The 19948-nt window shown below is 42.5% G+C and overlaps 1 protein-coding gene across 1 annotated transcript; it reads right to left on the reverse strand.

Annotated features, from left to right (window-relative positions):
* Nucleotides 1–16: 16 nt before the first annotated feature.
* pitrm1 (pitrilysin metallopeptidase 1) lies at nt 17–19094 on the reverse strand. Its single transcript, XM_083782398.1, has 27 exons — nt 18905–19094; nt 16581–16683; nt 15788–15894; nt 15359–15510; nt 13593–13707; nt 12968–13064; nt 12010–12170; nt 11712–11838; nt 11381–11469; nt 10590–10718; nt 10339–10452; nt 10112–10208; nt 8187–8321; nt 7738–7876; nt 7479–7595; nt 6555–6684; nt 6029–6149; nt 5435–5511; nt 4987–5152; nt 3961–4061; nt 3669–3789; nt 3199–3255; nt 2308–2420; nt 1817–1942; nt 1065–1210; nt 401–503; nt 17–248 (listed from the first exon to the last, which is right to left on the reverse strand). The coding sequence occupies exons 1-27, from the start codon at nt 18949–18951 to the stop codon at nt 155–157; spliced, it is 3084 nt and encodes a 1027-aa protein (XP_083638524.1). The 5' UTR covers nt 18952–19094; the 3' UTR covers nt 17–154.
* Between the last annotated feature and the right edge of the window lie 854 nt (nt 19095–19948).

Raw genomic sequence — 19948 nt, forward strand, 5'->3', positions numbered from 1 at the left:
AATTTAATGGTCACTTTTTCATAAATACAATACAAATCTAGAAGTAAGCTGAGGTTTAAAGAAAAACAAAAAGAAATGTGTGTGAGGAGAGTTGTACGACATTCAACAGTGATAGTACATAATGGGGTTTTAAGTAACAAAATACCTAATAATATTATTTCACAAGCCATGAAGGGTCTTTGCTAATGGTCTCATTCTCTGGTCCCAAAATAGCTACGCCACTCGTTCTCTGGCCAACACCAAGATACCTGGAACAATATGAAGACAAAATCACATAGTCAGGTTTCACCTGCCACAGCGTGCAACACCATCAAATATTATACAGAGTCATCTCTTTAATAATGGCTCAATTCCTAATCTAAGAGGTAGAAAAAAGGTTTAGGTAGGTATAACATATTACCTTCCAGCCACTTCCACCAGGTCCTTGTCAGATACTCTGAAAAGCCTCTCCCTGTGAGCCTGTTTCATCTCATCTGATACCCCACTCAGGAAATGTCCTATACCTGGAACAGGAAGGCATGCAATAGAACCAACATCACGCTTTAGAGGAACAACACATTTTCATTTTAGGACGATAAGGTCTTGAACTCAAAACAATACACCATGTCTTCAAATACACAATTCAGTTTCAGTGTTATAACCATGCGTACCACCTGTTTCTAAATGTCACATAATGCAGGAGGCAGCAAAATGTTGTGTTATTGAAAACAAGCACTTCCAAACTCTGACACAAAAATAATCAAATGCAGGGTATTTCTTGACAGAAAGTAGCTCATAGTTTCTATGGTGGATTTTTATGAAACAAAAAATGTGCAGGTAGAAAGAGGATAATTCAAGCTTTTCGTACAGCTGCAATGTTGGTGAGTTTAACATTGTTTAATGCAACCGGACAGGACTTTTCTGTTTGGATGAATGGGCTGTCAAGGCCAGAAAGTAGTTTTTTGCCACTCAGTGGGCGTTCCCGCATAACTTCCAGCTACGATGATGTCACGTGCATACCCTCTATATAGCCACACAAAGACAACATAAATCACTATTAATGCTCGGAGGAGAGCAGGGCTGACCTTTGTTTGATGGAGCCACTGGAGAATCTACGGCGGAGAAGACAGACAGCTTGGCCTCATCAATGTCCTGTTGAGAGAAGGTGCCCGCCTTGGCCCAGTCCACGCCCTTACGGAAAGCTGACAGGGTCTGCACTGAGTTGGGATCTCTGTGGGAGATGGGAGGAGTTCAGTTATGGTCCCATGATGAAAGCAAAGAAAGGCATCTAAGAAACGTCATACAGACACTAAGAAAGGTGAATTGGGTATTGCAGATTCAGATCAAAACATGCTTGATAGTTCGACATCTTAGCTAAAACTTAGAAGCAATTACAATTAGAAGCTGCTAACGACGGTTTATGTATCCTACAGTTCTTTGCAATGTCCTACGACATGGGACCAGAATTACAGTTGGGATGTATGGGAGTCGACAAGCCTGACAGAACATGTAAAATATAATCTCATAATGGATATCATATAGCTTATACATAAACAGGTAATAAAGCTGTAGTTTATTCAACTCAATTTAGATAGAATGTTATTTAGACATATGACAGGTTCATTTCTTTACCTGGCATCCTATAGTTTCAATGTGCAGATTATTATTATTATTATTATCACCATCTTTACATTATAATTCTTGGTTTACCTACTGTAAGATCCTAGATTACTGAGGCACTACATTGTCCCTCTGCATTTGATGTACGTGTTTACTTTGCTTACTCCATAAAATTCCATAAAAAGAGATGATGATGTATCATAATGATACCACCTACCTATATGAGTAGAAAGTAAAGAGGCCGCCCCCTCCCATTCTCGCTCCACCTCCATAGGCTCCGCCCTTCTCTCTGATCTCACCGTGGAGAAACTTGGCTGTCATCATCCTGGCCAGGATGCACAGACTGACGGAGACAAGGTCAGGGAGAGAGAGCCAGAGAGATATTAATCTGTTACAGATGGAAATGCATCTAAACCTGGAATTAGATTCAGCGAACATGACTCGATGGGCTCCGCTCATCATAGGCTCAACTCGTGTTGAAATGTCAGCCAATCAAATGACATACTGAAACGTGATCGAATCAAATGTCATTACTGACAAGTGATGCCATACAAAGTCATTCTAAGAAGTCATCCACTCCAAGGTCATACGGGAAATCATCTAATCAAGGCTCTTACTGGGAATTCACCAAGTAAAAACATGATCCAGTAATAAGCAATCACACTGTGCAAGTATCAGGTACAGTACAGGTACATTAAGTACAGTTACCTGGCATAGTCCTGGTGGGTGAATGGTACGGTGCGTATGCACTCGCTGACAAAGTTAACAGGGAAGGGAAGTGGATAGAAAGTCTTCATCTGACAAGGCTGGTACTCGGGTTCCTGCAGGGAGACACATGTAGGAAGGAATGTTGTGTTATCAAAGGTGAATAGATAATATTGCCACAACAACATCATCATCAAACTAAAATGTACTCAATGTCTGAATGTCTGTCTGTCCGTCTGTCTGAAACACTGCCATTTCTCCTCACTGCCTACACCAATCACTCTCACTTTTCACACAGCCATTGACCATAATATTATGGAGGTCTTAACGAAGCCCCTTTCCCCATTTAACAAATTAATAATTCCTTTATTATTGAATTAAACATTCCCCATAGACTTCACATGGGAACATGACACCGCCCCCTAGCATTATACACACATCACAGGCCACAGTTCTCACTGTTACCCCACTGCTGCAGCCGCAACACAACAAACGCCTGGCCCAGCGCTGCGCTGCCGACACATGGTCACGCCCCTATTTCATCAGTAGACTGAATTGTAACATTCCACGACTAGGCGCATTCGCCACGTGGTGCTCACCAAGGACACACTGCTGATCACTTTTCCAGTAGCTTAAAGACCACAGTCACCACACAATGGAATGAGCGGGTCCATTTGGTTCACTATATAATCCATGATCTATTATATTGCATCACTCTAAAACGAGATGATGCATCTCAAGCGGCTATCCTTTAAATACAATTTCAATATATTACCCACACTGTACATAATGTCCTGTTCATATATTAGAACGGGTAAGGCCCTAGTCATAATGATTTAAAGAACTAATTTATCTGCATAAATTGACAATAAGTGTAATCTTGCATCGACTTACAGAGATGAGTTTCCTGCAGGGTGACACTCCTGGTTCAGCCGAAGGGTCTAGAGGTCTCTGAGAAATTAAAATAGTGATCATGAATCAATCACAGCATATTCTTCTACTGTGTCATCATAAAGACAGGACATGGTTGGTTGAACATGGGCACTGTGCTTTCGCACAACAAGCGATCAACAAGCAATCATTTGAGATGAGATGCAACCACCTGTCATTTGATAGAGGTTGCGTGTGTGGTTTGCATTATGATGTGCCTACAGACTGTACAATTTTTATTGTTAAATACAAATTACACTTATTATCCGTTATCCTTGTTAGAACATTACATTCCCTCACGGCCAATCAATACACAGGGATATCAACCTTGTCAGTGACTAGAGTGGATTTATTATACAGCTGCTTTGTCGAAGCTAAACATTTGAACAGGGAAGTAAAACCAATGCTCACTGGCTGGTCGGAAGAAACCATACCTCCACAAGATGAGCTCTGACAGCTTTGCGTTCTTTCCTGTTGATGCCGACGTCTTTTATGAAGTGATCCAACTGTCCCGCTGCAGCAGACATTTTCTGAGGTGTAGCATTGACTGCACATCTATGAATAGAAAAAAAAACTATTATTTTTGCACAAAATAATGCTACAATAATATACAATCTGTAAAAAAATAATATGAAATGCATGCACATAACACAGAATATAATTTATAGAAGGCCGGGAATTTTAAACCGTCAATAGCCAACATTCAGAAAGATAAGTGGACCCCACCTCATATTGTCAGGGTTGAGGATGTGTCGCTTGATCCTGGGGAGCGTTCTGAGGACCTGGGTGAGGTCGGGCATCTCGGCTATCCGCTTCATGAACTTCACCTGTCAGTAAGATAAAATAATGAAATGTTAATGTGTGTTAGGCAGTGAAGGAAGCAGAAGCACACTGGAGGCACCAGGAGATCGTCGGGGTGGTCTGTCAAGGAGCGACTGGGACTTGGACACTACAACACCAAGAGGTGGAGCAAATCTGACGCCAAAAGGAAAGAGAGGACTTGTGGTGCAGAGTCCCAGAGACAGCAGAAGAAGACCGCCGTGTAAAGGCGACGGGGCTTGCAGTCCAGATATTTTACTTTATCGTCCCCTTGAGGAAATTTGTCCTCTGCATTTAACCCATCCGAAGGAGCAGCGAGCAGCCATCATGCAGTGCATGGGGACCAGTTGTAATGCCAGCACCATGGTCATTGGTCAAGGGCAGAGAATGCCTTTTTCTTTTGTAAATTAACATGGAGACTGACAAAAGGCATCAGAAGAGCAGATCCACAAGCTAGAAATGTGTACTGCCGTGCTCTTTGTGCTTTTGCTACTTTTGAATTATAATCCTGAAAAGTCAACAGTTTTGGACATTTGAGTTGTCCACCCAACAGAGACGATATACAGTCATTAAGTGGTCACCTGGTCCACCCAACAGAGACTATATACAGTCATTAAGTGGTCACCTGGTCCACCCAACAGAGACGATATACAGTCATTAAGTGGTCACCTGGTCCACCCAACAGAGACGATATACAGTCATTAAGTGGTCACCTGGTCCACCCAACAGAGACGACATACAGTCATTAAGTGGTCACCTGGTCCACCCAACAGAGACGATATACAGTCATTAAGTGGTCACCTGGTCCACCCAACAGAGACGATATACAGTCATTAAGTGGTCACCTGGTCCACCCAACAGAGACGATATACAGTCATTAAGTGGTCACCTGGTCCACCCAACAGAGACGATATACAGTCATTAAGTGGTCACCTGGTCCATCCCTCCAAAGGTCTCCTGGAGGTCAGCAGCAGGGCTGAGACTGCGGGCTGCCCGTGACATGGCGTACATGTGACCAGAGTAGGAGATCCCATTGGCCAGCTCCTGTGCTGACATCATCACCAGCACCCGGAGACGTTCCTCGTCATCAAAATGGGGGCTGGAGGAAAACATAAATATGTTATCAAACACAATAATAAAGGTATCAGGTTAGAACTCTATTTTCGCACATTTCATACAGTGATGTCCTCTTTCTTTCTTTCTTTCTTTTTTTTTGGTTTAGCAAATATGCATATTTGATACGGTTTTGTTATTTGACATTTCACAACCGCTGCTGCGAGCTTGTAAGGGAAATTATTTCACCCACTCTATTACATCTGTATATTTGTGATGTGACAATAAACTTCAGGCCCAAAATGAGCATAAATGCCAGACGCAGTACCTGTTGAATATGTCGCTCCAAAGTTGGAACATGTCGGGAAGGTTCCTTTCCAGACAGGATGAGTGCAGGAGCACACCCTGGTGATAGGGAATGATAGACATTCACTATGATGTGTTTGTATTGGAAATACAATCTCACTACTATATCACCTGATATGTTTGTGTGTTTTATATTCTGAAGTAGAGAAGTATGCAGTGTTAACAATTGATGCAATGTCATCTATACTTCTGTCTGAAAGTCAATTTTAGGTCTATATATCTAGAATATATAGAAGAGCAGGGGAGAAATGCATCTTCAATTCTCAGTCCTCTCCCAGTGATTGTTTTATAGCCAGGAGCCCAATCTCTGCATCCACGTGTACACTGAACAAATCCCACCTGTTCCCTTTGCTTTCCTACACTGTAACATTTGACTAACGCACAAAGTGTTAATATCTCTTGACAAATGTATCCCAATGGGCCCAAGTTACAGGTACCTTTTGTAATTACATTTGCATACCCTGTGTTAATACTATGGAGTAGTAGTATGGAGTGCATTGTCAACTCCACATACCGTAGTTGCTCTTCTCATACTGACAGGTTGTTTTTTACTGACCTGCTCATACATGTCCAGGTCTGCAGAGTCAGGGAGGACCTGCGTGGACACAGACATGCCCCCTGTCTTCAGCTCCATCTGCTGGGCCTGCTGTCTGTAGTCCAGAGAGCCACAGCCCATACTGACACACACACGCACACAGACACATTCATCAAGTCATTTCAAGAGTTTCAAGAGTTTCAGTGCGCAGAAGCAGCTGCATATTTCACCTTTTTTTTTTTTTTTTTTAAGATATTTTTTTGCGGCTTACGCCTTTTATTGATTTTTGAAGGGACAGACAGTAGGCTGACAGGAAACGGGAGAGAGATGGGGGGATGACATGCAGTAAAGGCCGTGTCGGGTCCGGGAGTCGAACCCGCGGCACACTGCGACTGGATTACCAGTCCGGTGCCCAGACCGTTACGCTACGGCCTGGGCCCATATTTCACTTTTAATCTACCTACGCAATACGCAATTACGCATGCATGCCAGCATCAGTGGGGACAATTAACATGCATAGGTAAATGCACACACACACACCCCTCACCTGGTGATAACACTACAGAACAGTGGGACATAGAGCCTGAGGTCCTCAGGCAGTGTGTTGAGACTACACATGGCTCTGAAGTACACCATGCCATTGGTGGGCTGCTCACAGTACTGCACAGGGATGCCACCTGGTGGAGAACAGGAGAGTGACATTCAGCTGTGTGAAACTGTGAACCCCTGGCCTCCCAATTCTGGCCCAATTCTGTCATAATAGGTAAACATTCGGCTGAAATGAGCAGATCTACAAGCTCATGTTGTGAGATTGTAGAGTCAGCTATTTATGGTGAAGAGATTTGGTGTGGAGACCACGTACAGGGCTCCAGTGAATGACGTATATAAACCCCAGCGTCCATGTGTTGGGGGGAACATTAGCCAAACATAGCTGTTCCAAGTACAGTCCAAAGTCCAGTTTAGAGTCTAAGTCTAGAGGGTTTAAGTAGTAATTGGTTAAAAAGAACATTTGGTTGTGATTAGAAGCTAAGAAGTACTGAACAACACAGTTAAACTAGGCACTAGGCAGATATGGAACATCCGGTGTGTGTGACATCGTAGAACCAGTTTTACCAATTACCAGCAGATTAAACTGTCTTGATGATTAAAGTATGTCCTAAATAACTGTGCATGCTGATCGTGCCATCTTGTCCATGAAAAAGGAGCGTATATGTAATGTGTACCTAAACCTCTAATCATAGAGGACTCAGTACCTAAACATATGGACCGATGCTGTGATTGTTTACGTTAAAGTGACAGACTACAAGTCATTATCAATGGAAGCTGCTGACATTAAGCTACAAACTGACACCCGCTTGAGCAACACTTCAACTGCGACTGTGACAATGCAGCCGACTATGCTTGGCTGTTTTATAGATTTTCTCTGCTAGCGTGAAGGCAGCATCAGTAGTCCCCTGTCAGTTTAAACTACCTGCAGTTCCCATCACCAGCGGCGTGACGGGTATTGTGGGTTCGATGTCGGAGACTTTCAGGGCAGGCAGACAGGAGGCGTCTTGGGTCTTACTCTGAGCTTCCAACAGCTGCAAACCTACAGGAGACACAACAGACATAACAACTCTCATGTGTTTTGTGTGCTTTGTTTCCCTAAAATGTAAGAATAATTACTGTAATAATTATCGAATGGCTTCATTTCCATAGGTTTCATATCAGACCAAATTTATATATCATACCTTTCTCATAGATCTCCTTTCTATCGCTCTCAGACAGATTCCGGGACTTTTGCAGCAGTTTCTCCTCCTCAGCTTTGGCCTGTTTCTCCAAATAGGCATCATCTGGGCTCATAGACAGGGTAAGCCTGTGGGTGTTCTCCTGTGTGGATGAGGGATTGAATTAAGAATTAAATGTAGAAATAACACACAAGTTAAATGAAAATCTGTTAAATACCCAAATAAAGTTTCCTGCAGTGAGAACTTAATATTTTCTTTTAGTTTATGGGTGTTCACTAGGAGCCATGATTGCCCCCCCACCCCAATACATCAAACTTGTGTTTAACACTTCAAATGGCCAGTGACTATTGCTCTCAGTGCAATAATTGGACTGGGCTTTCAGGTTGCGTGGTAGCCTGACAATCTGGTATGATAGAATTCTACAAATTGTCCAATGGCGGTCTCTCAGTCACCTTGAAGTAGTGTTGGACCATGTCCTGGAGAAAACGAGGGTTGTCCTTCAGAGTCTGTCTGAACTTGGAGACACTGTGGCTGATCTGTAACAGTTCAACTGGGTCTCCATCATGGTTCCAACACGATGCTATGTACTGAACACACACACACACACACACACACACACACACACACACACACACACACACACACGTTTGAACATTGCACGATTACAAATCATTGCGTCTTTGCTATATTGACATTAAATGACAACCTCAGATTATAGACCAACTGCAGTGAATACCATGACCTACTGTTGAACCGTGTCCTTTGTGTATGTTTGGAGACACTGTAGGAGAATGCCCTCTATCTAGCACTGCTTCCCAAACACGGGACCCAAGGTTCGGTCGCTGACCAATTTTTATTATTATTATTTCAAAACATTTTCAAATAACATTCCCAGAAAAGCAAAAGGGCAAACATCTAATCTCTCTTTTGGGTAACAGGCTAAAAAGTTTGGGAACCAGTGCTCTATAGAATAAACTGGTTTAGAGCTGCCTCGCCCTGGACAGTCTATGGAAATGTTAACAGTTTCCGTGCTTTGAATGGATTACTCCAGGTTAATGTCGCTGCCATATCGGAGATACGCGACTTTTGTTTTATGTGTTTAATCCGCCGCAATGTAATAATTAAAAAGAAAATCCGTCTTCGCCGCAGAGAAAGAGTGTAGATGCATCTGTTTTGATGAGGAAACGGAAATCGTCACATGCTGTGGGCTGCTAGGGCTTCTGGGAAATTGAGGCCAATGTAAACGAATGGGGTTCAACGCCTCATGGAGGAGGGTCCTGTGCTGCGTCTTCCGGGTGTACCAAGATGGCGGGTGGTCCAGCCGTTCATAACAAACGGGGGAAGCTTTTTTCGCTCGATTTTCGCGGATTAAAAGCCCAAATAATTCAGCGTATGCTCTAAAGGTAATACAACAATCTCGGCAGTGAAGGGGGGTTGATTAAAAGTCTGATAAATCGTTTTCCGCAGTCAAACTGTTAACATCCCTGATTTTGTTTATGTACACTGTTTTGGAATTGTTTCTTTTGGTATACAGCAACATAAGTAGCAGTAGATGGAACAAAAGATAATTAAAGGATAAAATACACAGAAACATATTGCGATATGCTGGCATTTTGAGCAGTATAATACTGTATAGCAACTGTATAGCACCGTTTCCCAAACAGGGTTCGGGACCCATTTGTGGGTCGCAGACACATTTTTATGGGTCCATCTATCTTTTTGTTTCCTACATTTTGTTTTTAATTATTATTATTGCAAAACGTTTCATGAATTCAAAAACATTCTATGATTTTTTTACAGTAAATTCACGAAGATAATAAAATAAAAATAAAATAAATTATATAAATAAGAAATCTCAAGCTGCTGCATTGCGAGCTTGTAGATCTCCAATTTTCACTAGTTTGGGTCCCGTCAAACATCTAAAGTCTGGGAACTACTTCTGTATACAGAACATTTGCTCAGTGTTTGTGGTGGAGGTCAGTCAGACCGTAAATATGTGGGAGAAAGACAGTCAAGGCTGTGCTTGTTGTGGTAGTATAAACAATGTGATATTTACAATTCCATGTAATTGGTTATTTTCTTCACTGTGTTCTGTTATTTCTTTACTAAGACACTTGAGGCTTTCATCAGAGCACTGAGGAACCATACGTTTATTTTATCTGCCTCAGTAAAAAAAACCTTTTTGGATTTTCTTGTCATTCTGCAAGTATGTTCTGCAAGTAAGTCAGGAGCTGTGGTGAATGGTGATAGGTACTGCTTGGTCTTAAGTGGAATCAATGTATGGATTAGCTTTTCATTGGAATTGGAGACAGAGAGAGAGAGAGAGAGAGAGAGAGAGAGGATATTTATGAATACAAAAAACAAAGTCTGTACTTACTGAGGCCAGAGACAGGCCAAAGCTTGTAGACTGATGTTTCATCTGGATCTCTATCTTATGGAGAAGGGCCTCGATCCTCTCCTCTTCAAAGCCATTCCTGCGTTAGCAGATCAGTATACATGATAATTATCACACTATTAAAATTAGATTCCACTGCCATGTGGTATTTATTCATTTACATTACATTCATTACATAGATATAATACTATGTATTATACTGTACACACTCGATGATGTCATCAATGGTTTGGTTGATGATGTGTTTGACTCCCTCAATGTCCTCTTCTGCCATTCCCTGGAGTCCAATGCTGAACGATGCCTCTTTGGTGCTGCCATCATAACTGGACAACACAAGATTTTACATAGTCAAACACGAAAACATGTAAACAGCATTTTACACATAAGAAAGTTTAAATCACTTTGTACGTGAAATATGTTTCTGAATGTTTCTCGTAATGCTGGTGTACAGTGGACATACCCTACGACAGAGGAGAAGTCTGTTCCCAGCTTGGGTTCAATGAGGGCCTTGTAGAAGGGAGAGTTGGGTCCGGAGATCATCAGAGATGACAACAAGCTGAGAGTGAAGCTTTCGAATGTATCTGTGATGCTGGACAGAGAGAACACAACACATGTTGGTATTTTATCCCAAGACAAAATACGCCCATTTCTAATGTTTGTTACAATGAAGCCAACACGCCGTTCACATTATGCTGATGACCATGTTTGGTCCATTCTATTGGAGTCTATTCCAGTATGTCATGAAACAACATGAGCAGACACTGTAACTGATCCTTATTGATGGTCTTTAATCAATGAACAGGATTATGTGCAAATAGCTTTAGCATTTTACACAGTGAATGTTAAATCATCTCTGCCTTTTAAAGAGAAGCACTGTACTTAATATGACAGTAAAGTTGATTTATTAACTTAACTTTTTATTAACGTTAAAAAAGGGGGTGTCAGGCACCACAATAATACCGTATACTGAGCCACCACGAGTTAAATTCCTATACGGTGACAGCCCTAACTGGTAGGACTTACTCTCCCAGTAGATAGCTCATACACAGTGTGTTCTGGTAGGACTTACTCTCCCAGTAGATAGCTCATACACAGTGTGTTCTGGTAGGACTTACTCTCCCAGTAGATAGCTCATATACAGTGTGTTCTGGTAGGACTTACTCTCCCAGTAGATAGCTCATACAGTGTGTTCTGGTAGGACTTACTCTCCCAGTAGATAGCTCATACACAGTGTGTTCTGGTAGGACTTACTCTCCCAGTAGATAGCTCATACACAGTGTGTTCTGTCTGGCGGGGTCTGGAGCCAGGGCATCAGGGCTGCATGTCACATGGTCCTCCCTCTGGGGGAAAACAAACACATGCTGAATAATACCCAACACACAGTTGGACCATTTTAATCCCATTTAAAGACCCTGCAAAGGAAATGCAATGATTTATTTCTAAACACGGTATACAGTACATGTTAAAAGGTTATGGCTGAAAGCATGAAAATAACATTATGCGAATTATCAATATGTTTTACTTTTTGATCATCTTCTATGAAATACATAAAATACATTAAATAATACAATTACTGTCTTACGGGGTTGGTCCAGTGGGGCTGGGAGGGGACCTGTGTGTTGGGATCCATGCGTTCGAACCTAGACAAAGCATCCTCATTGATCTGTTTGAGATGCTGCTCCAATGGCAGGTCTCCGTAGGTGAAGAATCTGGGCAGAGGTGGGGAAGGGTATGAATAAAATTGACAATGATGCCAACACATAGGGTACACATAGAGGACAGCTTACAACCTTTCTCATATTGCTAGGATGTGTCAGAATCTTGATGTGTGTATGTGTGCTCGTAAAGCTAGTATTTCTGAGGCATGGCTGTGTGTGTACCGGGCATTGCTGGGGTGATAGTGCGTGGCGTGGAAGTGCTTTAGTTGTTGCCAGGAGAGGTCAGGGATGTCCAATGGCTCTCCTCCTGACACCACAGAGTAAGTGTGGTCTGGATACAGCTTATTCTGCAGGTGCTGGGCGTACAATTGTCCATTGTCCGACTGGGAAAACAAAAACATCACTTAATGTTGTAAGGAAAGTACAGTTACATGTTTAGATCAGGTCTGGAAATACTGCAGTGCTGGACGTCTATCATTGCTGTACAAAATGCGAGGCTGTGTTGCTGTTCTCCTTATACTTGTTCAGCACGGGTAGCCCTTTTGGTGTTTTAGCCCTTCAGGACGGGAACCCCTTTTGGGGTTCTTGTTGCTATGTACAGTATATTGTAATTGTGGAATTCATATTGGAACATTTTCAGAAAACTTAGTTCAGTATTTAGAGAAGGTGTTTTTAGAATCGGCCTCAGTCCTACAGTAAATGGGTACTTCACTTCACTCCAACTCTACATAACATTAAACACGTGTTTTGCTGATTAAAAACATCAACATCGGTTTACTTGTCATTTGGAGTATTATTACGGGGGGGAAAAGTGTTGTGTGCCTCAGTCTAGAGCAATGTGTAGAAACTAGAAAGTTAATCAATTGAGGCACATTTCTCTGTCTATCCACTGCTCACTCTAGAGACAGAACACTTTAAAGAAATGGTTTCACATAATACTCCAAATGATGAGTAAGTCAAGAGTACTCTTTGTAAACTGTTTCTATTGCAGTCTAATATTCTATATCTCTTAATTACTCCCTAAATGAATTACAATCTTTGCATAAATTATGCTTCAAAAATCTAATCACAGGCAACATGCATAACACCTACACACAAATCTCATCCATGTACACATGGGTTTATCCACGACTGATGTAGTGAGGAAGCTTGGTGACAGATACAGTGTCAGTGAACTTACAAAAGCCCCCTTCATTTCGTTGAACACGATTCCTTTAAACACGAGAGGGGAGTTTGGGTCTTTAGGATCCTCATTCTCCAGCCTCCAGCCCTCCTGCCTGGAAAATCAATACACATCATTATGGTTCTAGCAGAGCCGGATTAAATAGAACTGGCAAATACTTGTTGTGGTCCGTTTCAACCTGCTTTGAGAGCCAGAGATGTATGGGAGTGAGCTTTACCACATAGGAAAGTACTCAGAATGGCCAGAATGTTAGGACAAATAGAGAAGAGCATTTTGAAAGTCAAAAGGATTCCTTTTTGGTGTTTTAACTAAGCATTATGTTATACTATAGCTATTGAAAAATAGCAGATCTACGAGCTTGTAGGTCTGCTATTTTTTGAAAAATCGCGAAAATGCGGCACAAATCTATATTATCTATATAAATTATAAATCTATAATATATATTCTTTCAGATTACTTTTTCTTTTTTTTTGACGTCAGCCCTAAATGCGTTAACATACTTTTCTGTGACTGACTTAACGGTCTGAGGTGTTTTGATGTGATAGAACCCATGCATCTAGTACACCAAACAGGTTAACACAAACATCATTTAGATCTGCCATATTAGCTACAAAATGCTCACCAAAAGTCTTGCTCTCTTAGACATGGAAAAAACACTGCGTCGAGGTACACTGACAGAAGATTCTGGAAGTCCTTCGCATTTTGTGTGGAGAATGGGTACATGGTGTAGTCACTGGCTATGAATAAAGAATTACAATGATACATGTTGATTAACAAAAAAGGTCTAGCTGATAAATACTACTGCACACTACGGTATAAGGTTTATATGACATTGCAGAATATATAGGTACATTCAAAAAGTAAATTGTCTATTAGACATCAGACTAATCTCATAACATAACCCCGATATAGCACATAACGGCTGGAAAGTACCATTATGAAATAAGTATCAAAGTGTGTAAATCTGCACACAGTCTTATACAATCATGACAGGTCACATTGTATAATGGGGGGGAAGGGGGAGGTCAAATCTTGACTGTGTGACTTGAATTGACTACCTGTCAGCTGTCAGATTTACGACTATCTATGCAATATCAATGTATGCTTGGATGTTTTAACCTTCAGAAAACGAAAACGTAAAGGCAGATTTCTGATATGGCAGAATAGACCTGTGTTGGCAATTGTCCAATGGGAGCTGATAATACCAACATGCCATTTGTCACAAAACTGTCTGCTGCACATAGACTAGCTAAGCCTGAGGCTGTTTTTAAAAACGCCTTCTGAATTCTAACCTAAGTTTTCTCATTATTTTAATGTTGCTATATACGATACATAGCCACATCTACGGTACAAATGACACAGATGCTTTCCCGGATTTAAACTGGGTATAACAACTCTTTCCAGGTCTAAATGGGCTAGTAGACAGTGATTGACACCCTGTCATACCATGAAACCTGTAGCTGTTATAATGGCCTCATGAATGCTTTGGTAACAATGTGGAAATTCTGTGACTGGGACGACGTTAAGACAGTCGATTTCGTACACAGTGATGCATTTCTCATTGCACGCAGTACCACAGCGTCTGCCTAAAGATTTTTCAGGAGCCTGCACATGCATCGATCAAAAACAACCCCTAAGTTCACACCTCTAAACAAAGTTTACAAAAAAGTGCAGAGTGTCACACTAGCGTGAAATAACAGGAATGAGCCTGGATGCATATCAATGATCCATTGTGTGACCTGCTAAATCCTAGTGTAGGTGACATGCATGTGACGTCATTAAAATAGCGTACCATGAAAGATGAAATCACCGATGCAACACTGATCGTACAGTGTGGTAAATAGTAAATGATCAGTGTGTGGTCAAATGGTGTGGTGGTCTCTATAGAGCGTTGCCCCTTTCAGAACGACGAGTGGCCCAGGAAATGAATCCCAATGCATTTTGCCCATAGGTATAAGTATTTATTTAAAGACGGTTACGCCGCGGACAAAGCCAACTCGGATAAATAAATACTTTAAGAAAAGCCTATGGGCAAAATGCATTGGGATTCATTTCCTGGGCCACTCGTCGTTCTGAAAGGGGGTGGGACTGCGACGCCCTATAAGCCCACATAACCCATTCTGACCGGGCACCCATTTTGGTGTCAGCATCATGTTATGCTTTAGCTATTTAAAAATAGCAGATCTACAAGCTCATATCGCGCCACCGAGTGGCGCGATACGAGCTTGTAGGTCTGCTATTTTTGAAAAATCGAAGAGCGACTGACATTTCTAGAATCTGATCTCAGGTCAGAATGGGTTCATCAGACCAGTGTGTGTCCGGCGGAAACCTCGTATGAATCTGATCTCAGGTCAGAATGGGATAATTGAGACACATTCCACATTGTACCTGTAAAGGCGTTCATGAATGTGGAGAGGGATCTGTTGAGCATCTTGAAGAAGGGGTCTCGGCAGGGGTACTTCTCAGAGCCACACAGCACGGTGTGTTCCAGAATGTGTGGGACCCCCGTACTGTCCATGGGAGTGGTCCTGAGCTGAACGCTGGAACAGTAAGAGTACAAATATGTAGTAAAAATGTACAGTATGTGTATGCCCTACTTGAGCATGACACAAAAGTAGAAAAAGTAGCAGATCCACAAGCTCGAAATGCTGCGTGAAGAGACGCACTTTGAGCTTGTAGATCTGCTATTTTTGAATTTGAATCCTGAAAAGTAAGTTTTGGACATTCAATCCGACCGAGACGATACACAACAGTGACGGGGTTTTGAGATGCTGTGCCTGTGTGTCATGTTATGATATCAAGCAGATTTTGACCAACCTGAAGAGATTGTTGGAGTCATCTCTGGCAGCATGCAGATACTGGGCTCCTGTTTTGTCATGGGTCAACTTTACCGCTGTGAGGAACAGGTCAGGGACCGCTACAACCTGGGCAAATTAATGACAGAGAATTTGTTTTGACTTATAATAAATTCTGCTAATGATAAAGTAGCATGCGTTCATTTATTTATTTTCCAAGCGGTCATACTGGAGTGTCGTCAGTGTGCTCTTCTGAAAAAACTTCTAAATGTTTGAACATCTTGCTATGCCTACAAAAGGGAAGTGGTTAAGACCCGAACACCCGGGGTTATTTAATCCATTAAATCATAGCGCCCAGCGATTTATAGCAGCGGAGCATATTTAGCGACAGACCGGATGTTATCCCGGATGTGGCTGAAGTAGCTTGATGTAGCCAAAACACTCTTGAGTGGTATCAACGAGAGGTATGATGAATTCTAACACGACCGTGGTGGGCCGTCTAACACATAATCTTTTCTTAGAATTGGACGGAATGATTTAGATAAGAGTTATTCACGTTTTAAGATTTTCGATCTAGTCGGCTAAAATGGGGGGGGGGGGACATTTTCGATGATGTCCCACCGGAAAATAACATTGAGTGTTGCGCAACAGACGCTCCCAGCCTGTGGAGCGATGCAATCGGTTTTGATATCAATAATCTCCGTCCTTTTGATCAATCTCCGTCTTGAGCACTGGGCGTTACTAATTGATAGGGCGGAGAACTCTGTCCTGTGCGCTCAGGGTGTTAAGGTGAGTTTCGTCTTCACTCTGTATACCTCTCTGATGGTGAAGCCATGAATCTTCTGTCCTGCCTGGTACTGCAACGCTCTATCCTTGGCGGAGGTGCTCTGCAACCTGCATGAACGTTGTCCTCTGAAACTACAAGAGCACAGCTTACTATTAGGACTAGGCCTGGAATGGTTATTACATACATTCACTTTTTTTTTTAATCTAAATTTTTATCCCACGATTTTGTAACCCAGTTTTCTTTTCACCCAGTGCCAATTATCTAATGTAATCCTGGGCACTACACTTCCTCTGCCAACCTGGGGGGGCAGCGGACTGACCTCATGCCTCCTTCTATGCATGAGGAGTCCAAGCTGCTTCTTTTCACCTGACAGAGGGGAATTTCCCCGGCCGGACGTAGCGCGCGGAAGGGACACGTTATTCCGACCAGTTCCTTTCCCCTCCATCAGGCGCCCCGGCTGGCCAGGGGGAGATAGTTTTAGAGACCAGGACTACGGCATGTTTTTGTGAGGGTATCTACCCTAGGGGACACGGGGAGAACATGCAAACTCCACACAGAAAGGCCCTATCGCCAACCCCCGCCTCGGGTATGGGCACTGATGACGCGGAGGAGGGAACACGCCGCCAGTGCCCACAGCGTCCCCAGCGGGAATCGAACCCAGGACCTTCTAGCTGTGAGGCGAGAGCACTACCCTACATACATTCACTTTTAATATTATTATTATTATTATGAATATTTACTACCTCATTCTTGGTACGCGCCATGCGAGGCGGATGAGGCCTGAAAGCATTGTAGGACTGAACAATATTATGCAAACGTCCTATTAAATACTACTCAAAGGGGACTGGTTCCCTGGGTTTCGGACCTGCCGCAGTGGTGTCCGGTGAGAACTTAACCGGGATGTCTAAATCTATGACACAACAATATTTGGGTTGTAAGGCCAAATATCGCTGTCTCGTACGGAAGCCGTTGGAGTCTCTCCCGAGGAGCATAGCAAATGCTGCTTGAATAACCCCAAAGGCAACAATCACTCTTTATAACAGTCGGCTGAATTCCTGTCAAGATGACGACGATGCCAGTCGTCCATATCTATATATGGAGTTTACTAAGTGGGCTAAGTGAACCGTTGCACCCCTACTATCTATCTATCTATCTATCTATAAATGCACCATGTCTCTGTCTGTCTGTCTCCATATATGGGCATAACAGGGACACAGACAGATGGGTGGAACGGGTACTCTGACACGGGTACAACGGGTATTGCATAGCTGGGTGGGGCATGGATCTCCAACTTCCATCGTTACCGACTCTGTGCTCTACAGCCGGGCGCCGGTCTAGTACTATAAAGGGCGCATGCATAAAGTGAGTGGCAGATCGAGTGGAAAAATCGAGTGGCAAAGTGAGTTTACGGTAGTTTAAAGCAGATAGGACTTTTCTGTTTGGATATATGAGCTGTCAAGGCCAGAAAATAGTTTGTGTTTACCACTCAGTAGGCGTTCCCGCATAACTTCTGGGTATGATATGATGTCACGCGCATACCCTCTATAGTATAGATAAATATAGTATAAATATTCAATATATATATATAATATTTATATCCTTTTATCACTTTGATGGTCATGATTCACCAGGATCCTGGATGGCTCGATTCTTTCAAATTGATATAAATATTGTTTGTAAATCCCTATGGGAAAAATGAATTGGAGCACTGGTAGTTTAGGGAACGCCTATTCATCCCACCTGACCTGTTGATTGAGTGTCCCGCCCCCATTACCCCCCATGAGGAAGTAGTGGAGAGAAGAGAATGCGGTCTGGGTGGGAAAGTGGATATTATTATTTATCTACACGTTTTCTGCCATAACTTTTAAATGGATATGAAACTAGAAGACCCCAACTCAACTCGTAGGAATTCATTTTTGGGTGAGTTAAGTATACAATATACATACACACACACACACACACACACACACACACACACACACACACACACACGCAACGTGTAATGCTGCCCGCTTTGAGCTAATACACACAGGGGGAGCTGGCCAGCTGGGAATATGATATCACGGCCATTCTGGGGCAATTAGGACGAGTTTACGGTGGGGTTGCAATGTTGCATCAGTTGTTCATTGCGTCAGAACAACTTACGAGCGTCATGTGAACCATGGATAGTTGTTTATTAGCCCTTTTCGAGACCCTTTTTTTCTGCCTTGTTACCTTTTCTGTACAGTCTCCCCAAATACAGAAAAGGTAGCCACCATGGTTCACAATTGGCGCTCGTACTGTTTCAGGGCTACAGAAAAGGTAAACAAGGGTCCCGACATGGTCTATAGTTGTTTATAATAGTTCTCTCACCTTAGACATCCAAGTTTCTGGAGCACCGTTTTCGTTTGCCGAAACATCTCTTCTTATTGTCTCTGAGCCTCAAATGTCGACCAATAACGGTTCCAAGTCCAACTCATAAAACATCTATTATTGTCAAATATGAATCTAAATGTTTTACAGAGCATCCTGTGTCCATGCATGCCCTCTCTATCATGCCTGCTGGAGCTGACACATTGGGTCGGTGGTGCGCATCGACACGAAGGAGCACCTGCGCGGAGCACAGATCGTAAACTAGTAAGTGACCGGCGTTATTCCCATCCACATGGCTTTGAGATCGAGCAACACAACAGCCTCGTTGAGCAACTATCGGCGTCCGCGATGGTCCGCGATTGTTACCTTGACCGACCAATATCCTCGTGCTTGATTGGTCGAGCTGGGGAAGAACAGGCGACGTCATTGGGTAATGTTTGTTTAGGAAGTCACGTGACCGAATCGCATGCCATGCTCGCTTTAGTCAGTTGTTTTCTTTGAAGGACAAGCAGTTTTTTTCTTCACCCAGAATCCATCATTATAGTAACCTATTACATTTGAACTTATTTTATTAATTATTACATCTTTCATCGAGTCGTTTTATTTCCCTCCCCGGCCCATGGGCCATGAACATTTATGTTGTACCAATTACCAAAGATAGTCTCTGGTTGTATACTTTTGGACCAGCAGAGGTCGCTAGAATACAGCTTTTGTGGGTCTTGTCAGAACTCTTATGTTGTGTAAAATACACAGTTGCTATTTAATTGCTATTTAACACCTCCCAAATGCGCTTCCATTCTAAGTTATTTACATCATTTTATTTTGACATGGGTATGCGTCGAGATTATATGCATTTTGAAGAAAAATATGTTTCTCGCACATACAAGCAGTTTTCAAACGAATCCCCTACCTCACCCTCCTGTTCATAATGATGACAACTACTAAAATCGTTGTGTCATTAATCATATTTCAGACGGCCATGGCCGTTCTTTGTACTCTCAATGACAACAAATTGAGGGGTAATCGAACTGGACACAAATAGGT

Source organism: Protomyctophum parallelum, assembly GCF_964188405.1.
Source record: "Protomyctophum parallelum genome assembly, chromosome: 14".
Classification (NCBI taxonomy): Eukaryota; Metazoa; Chordata; class Actinopteri; order Myctophiformes; family Myctophidae; genus Protomyctophum; species Protomyctophum parallelum.

Bases quoted from the DNA above. Each gene is read 5' to 3' on its own strand.
- pitrm1 (XM_083782398.1), bottom strand. From the start codon at position 18,951: ATGTTTCGGCAAACGAAAACGGTGCTCCAGAAACTTGGATGTCTAAG. The intron at 6,685-7,478 runs GTAGTTTAAACT...GTTCTCCACCAG, and splicing joins GCTGGTGATGGGAACTGCAG to GTGGCATCCCTGTGCAGTAC. The intron at 3,256-3,668 runs GTATGGTTTCTT...TTAATTTCTCAG, and splicing joins TCAGAGCTCATCTTGTGGAG to AGACCTCTAGACCCTTCGGC.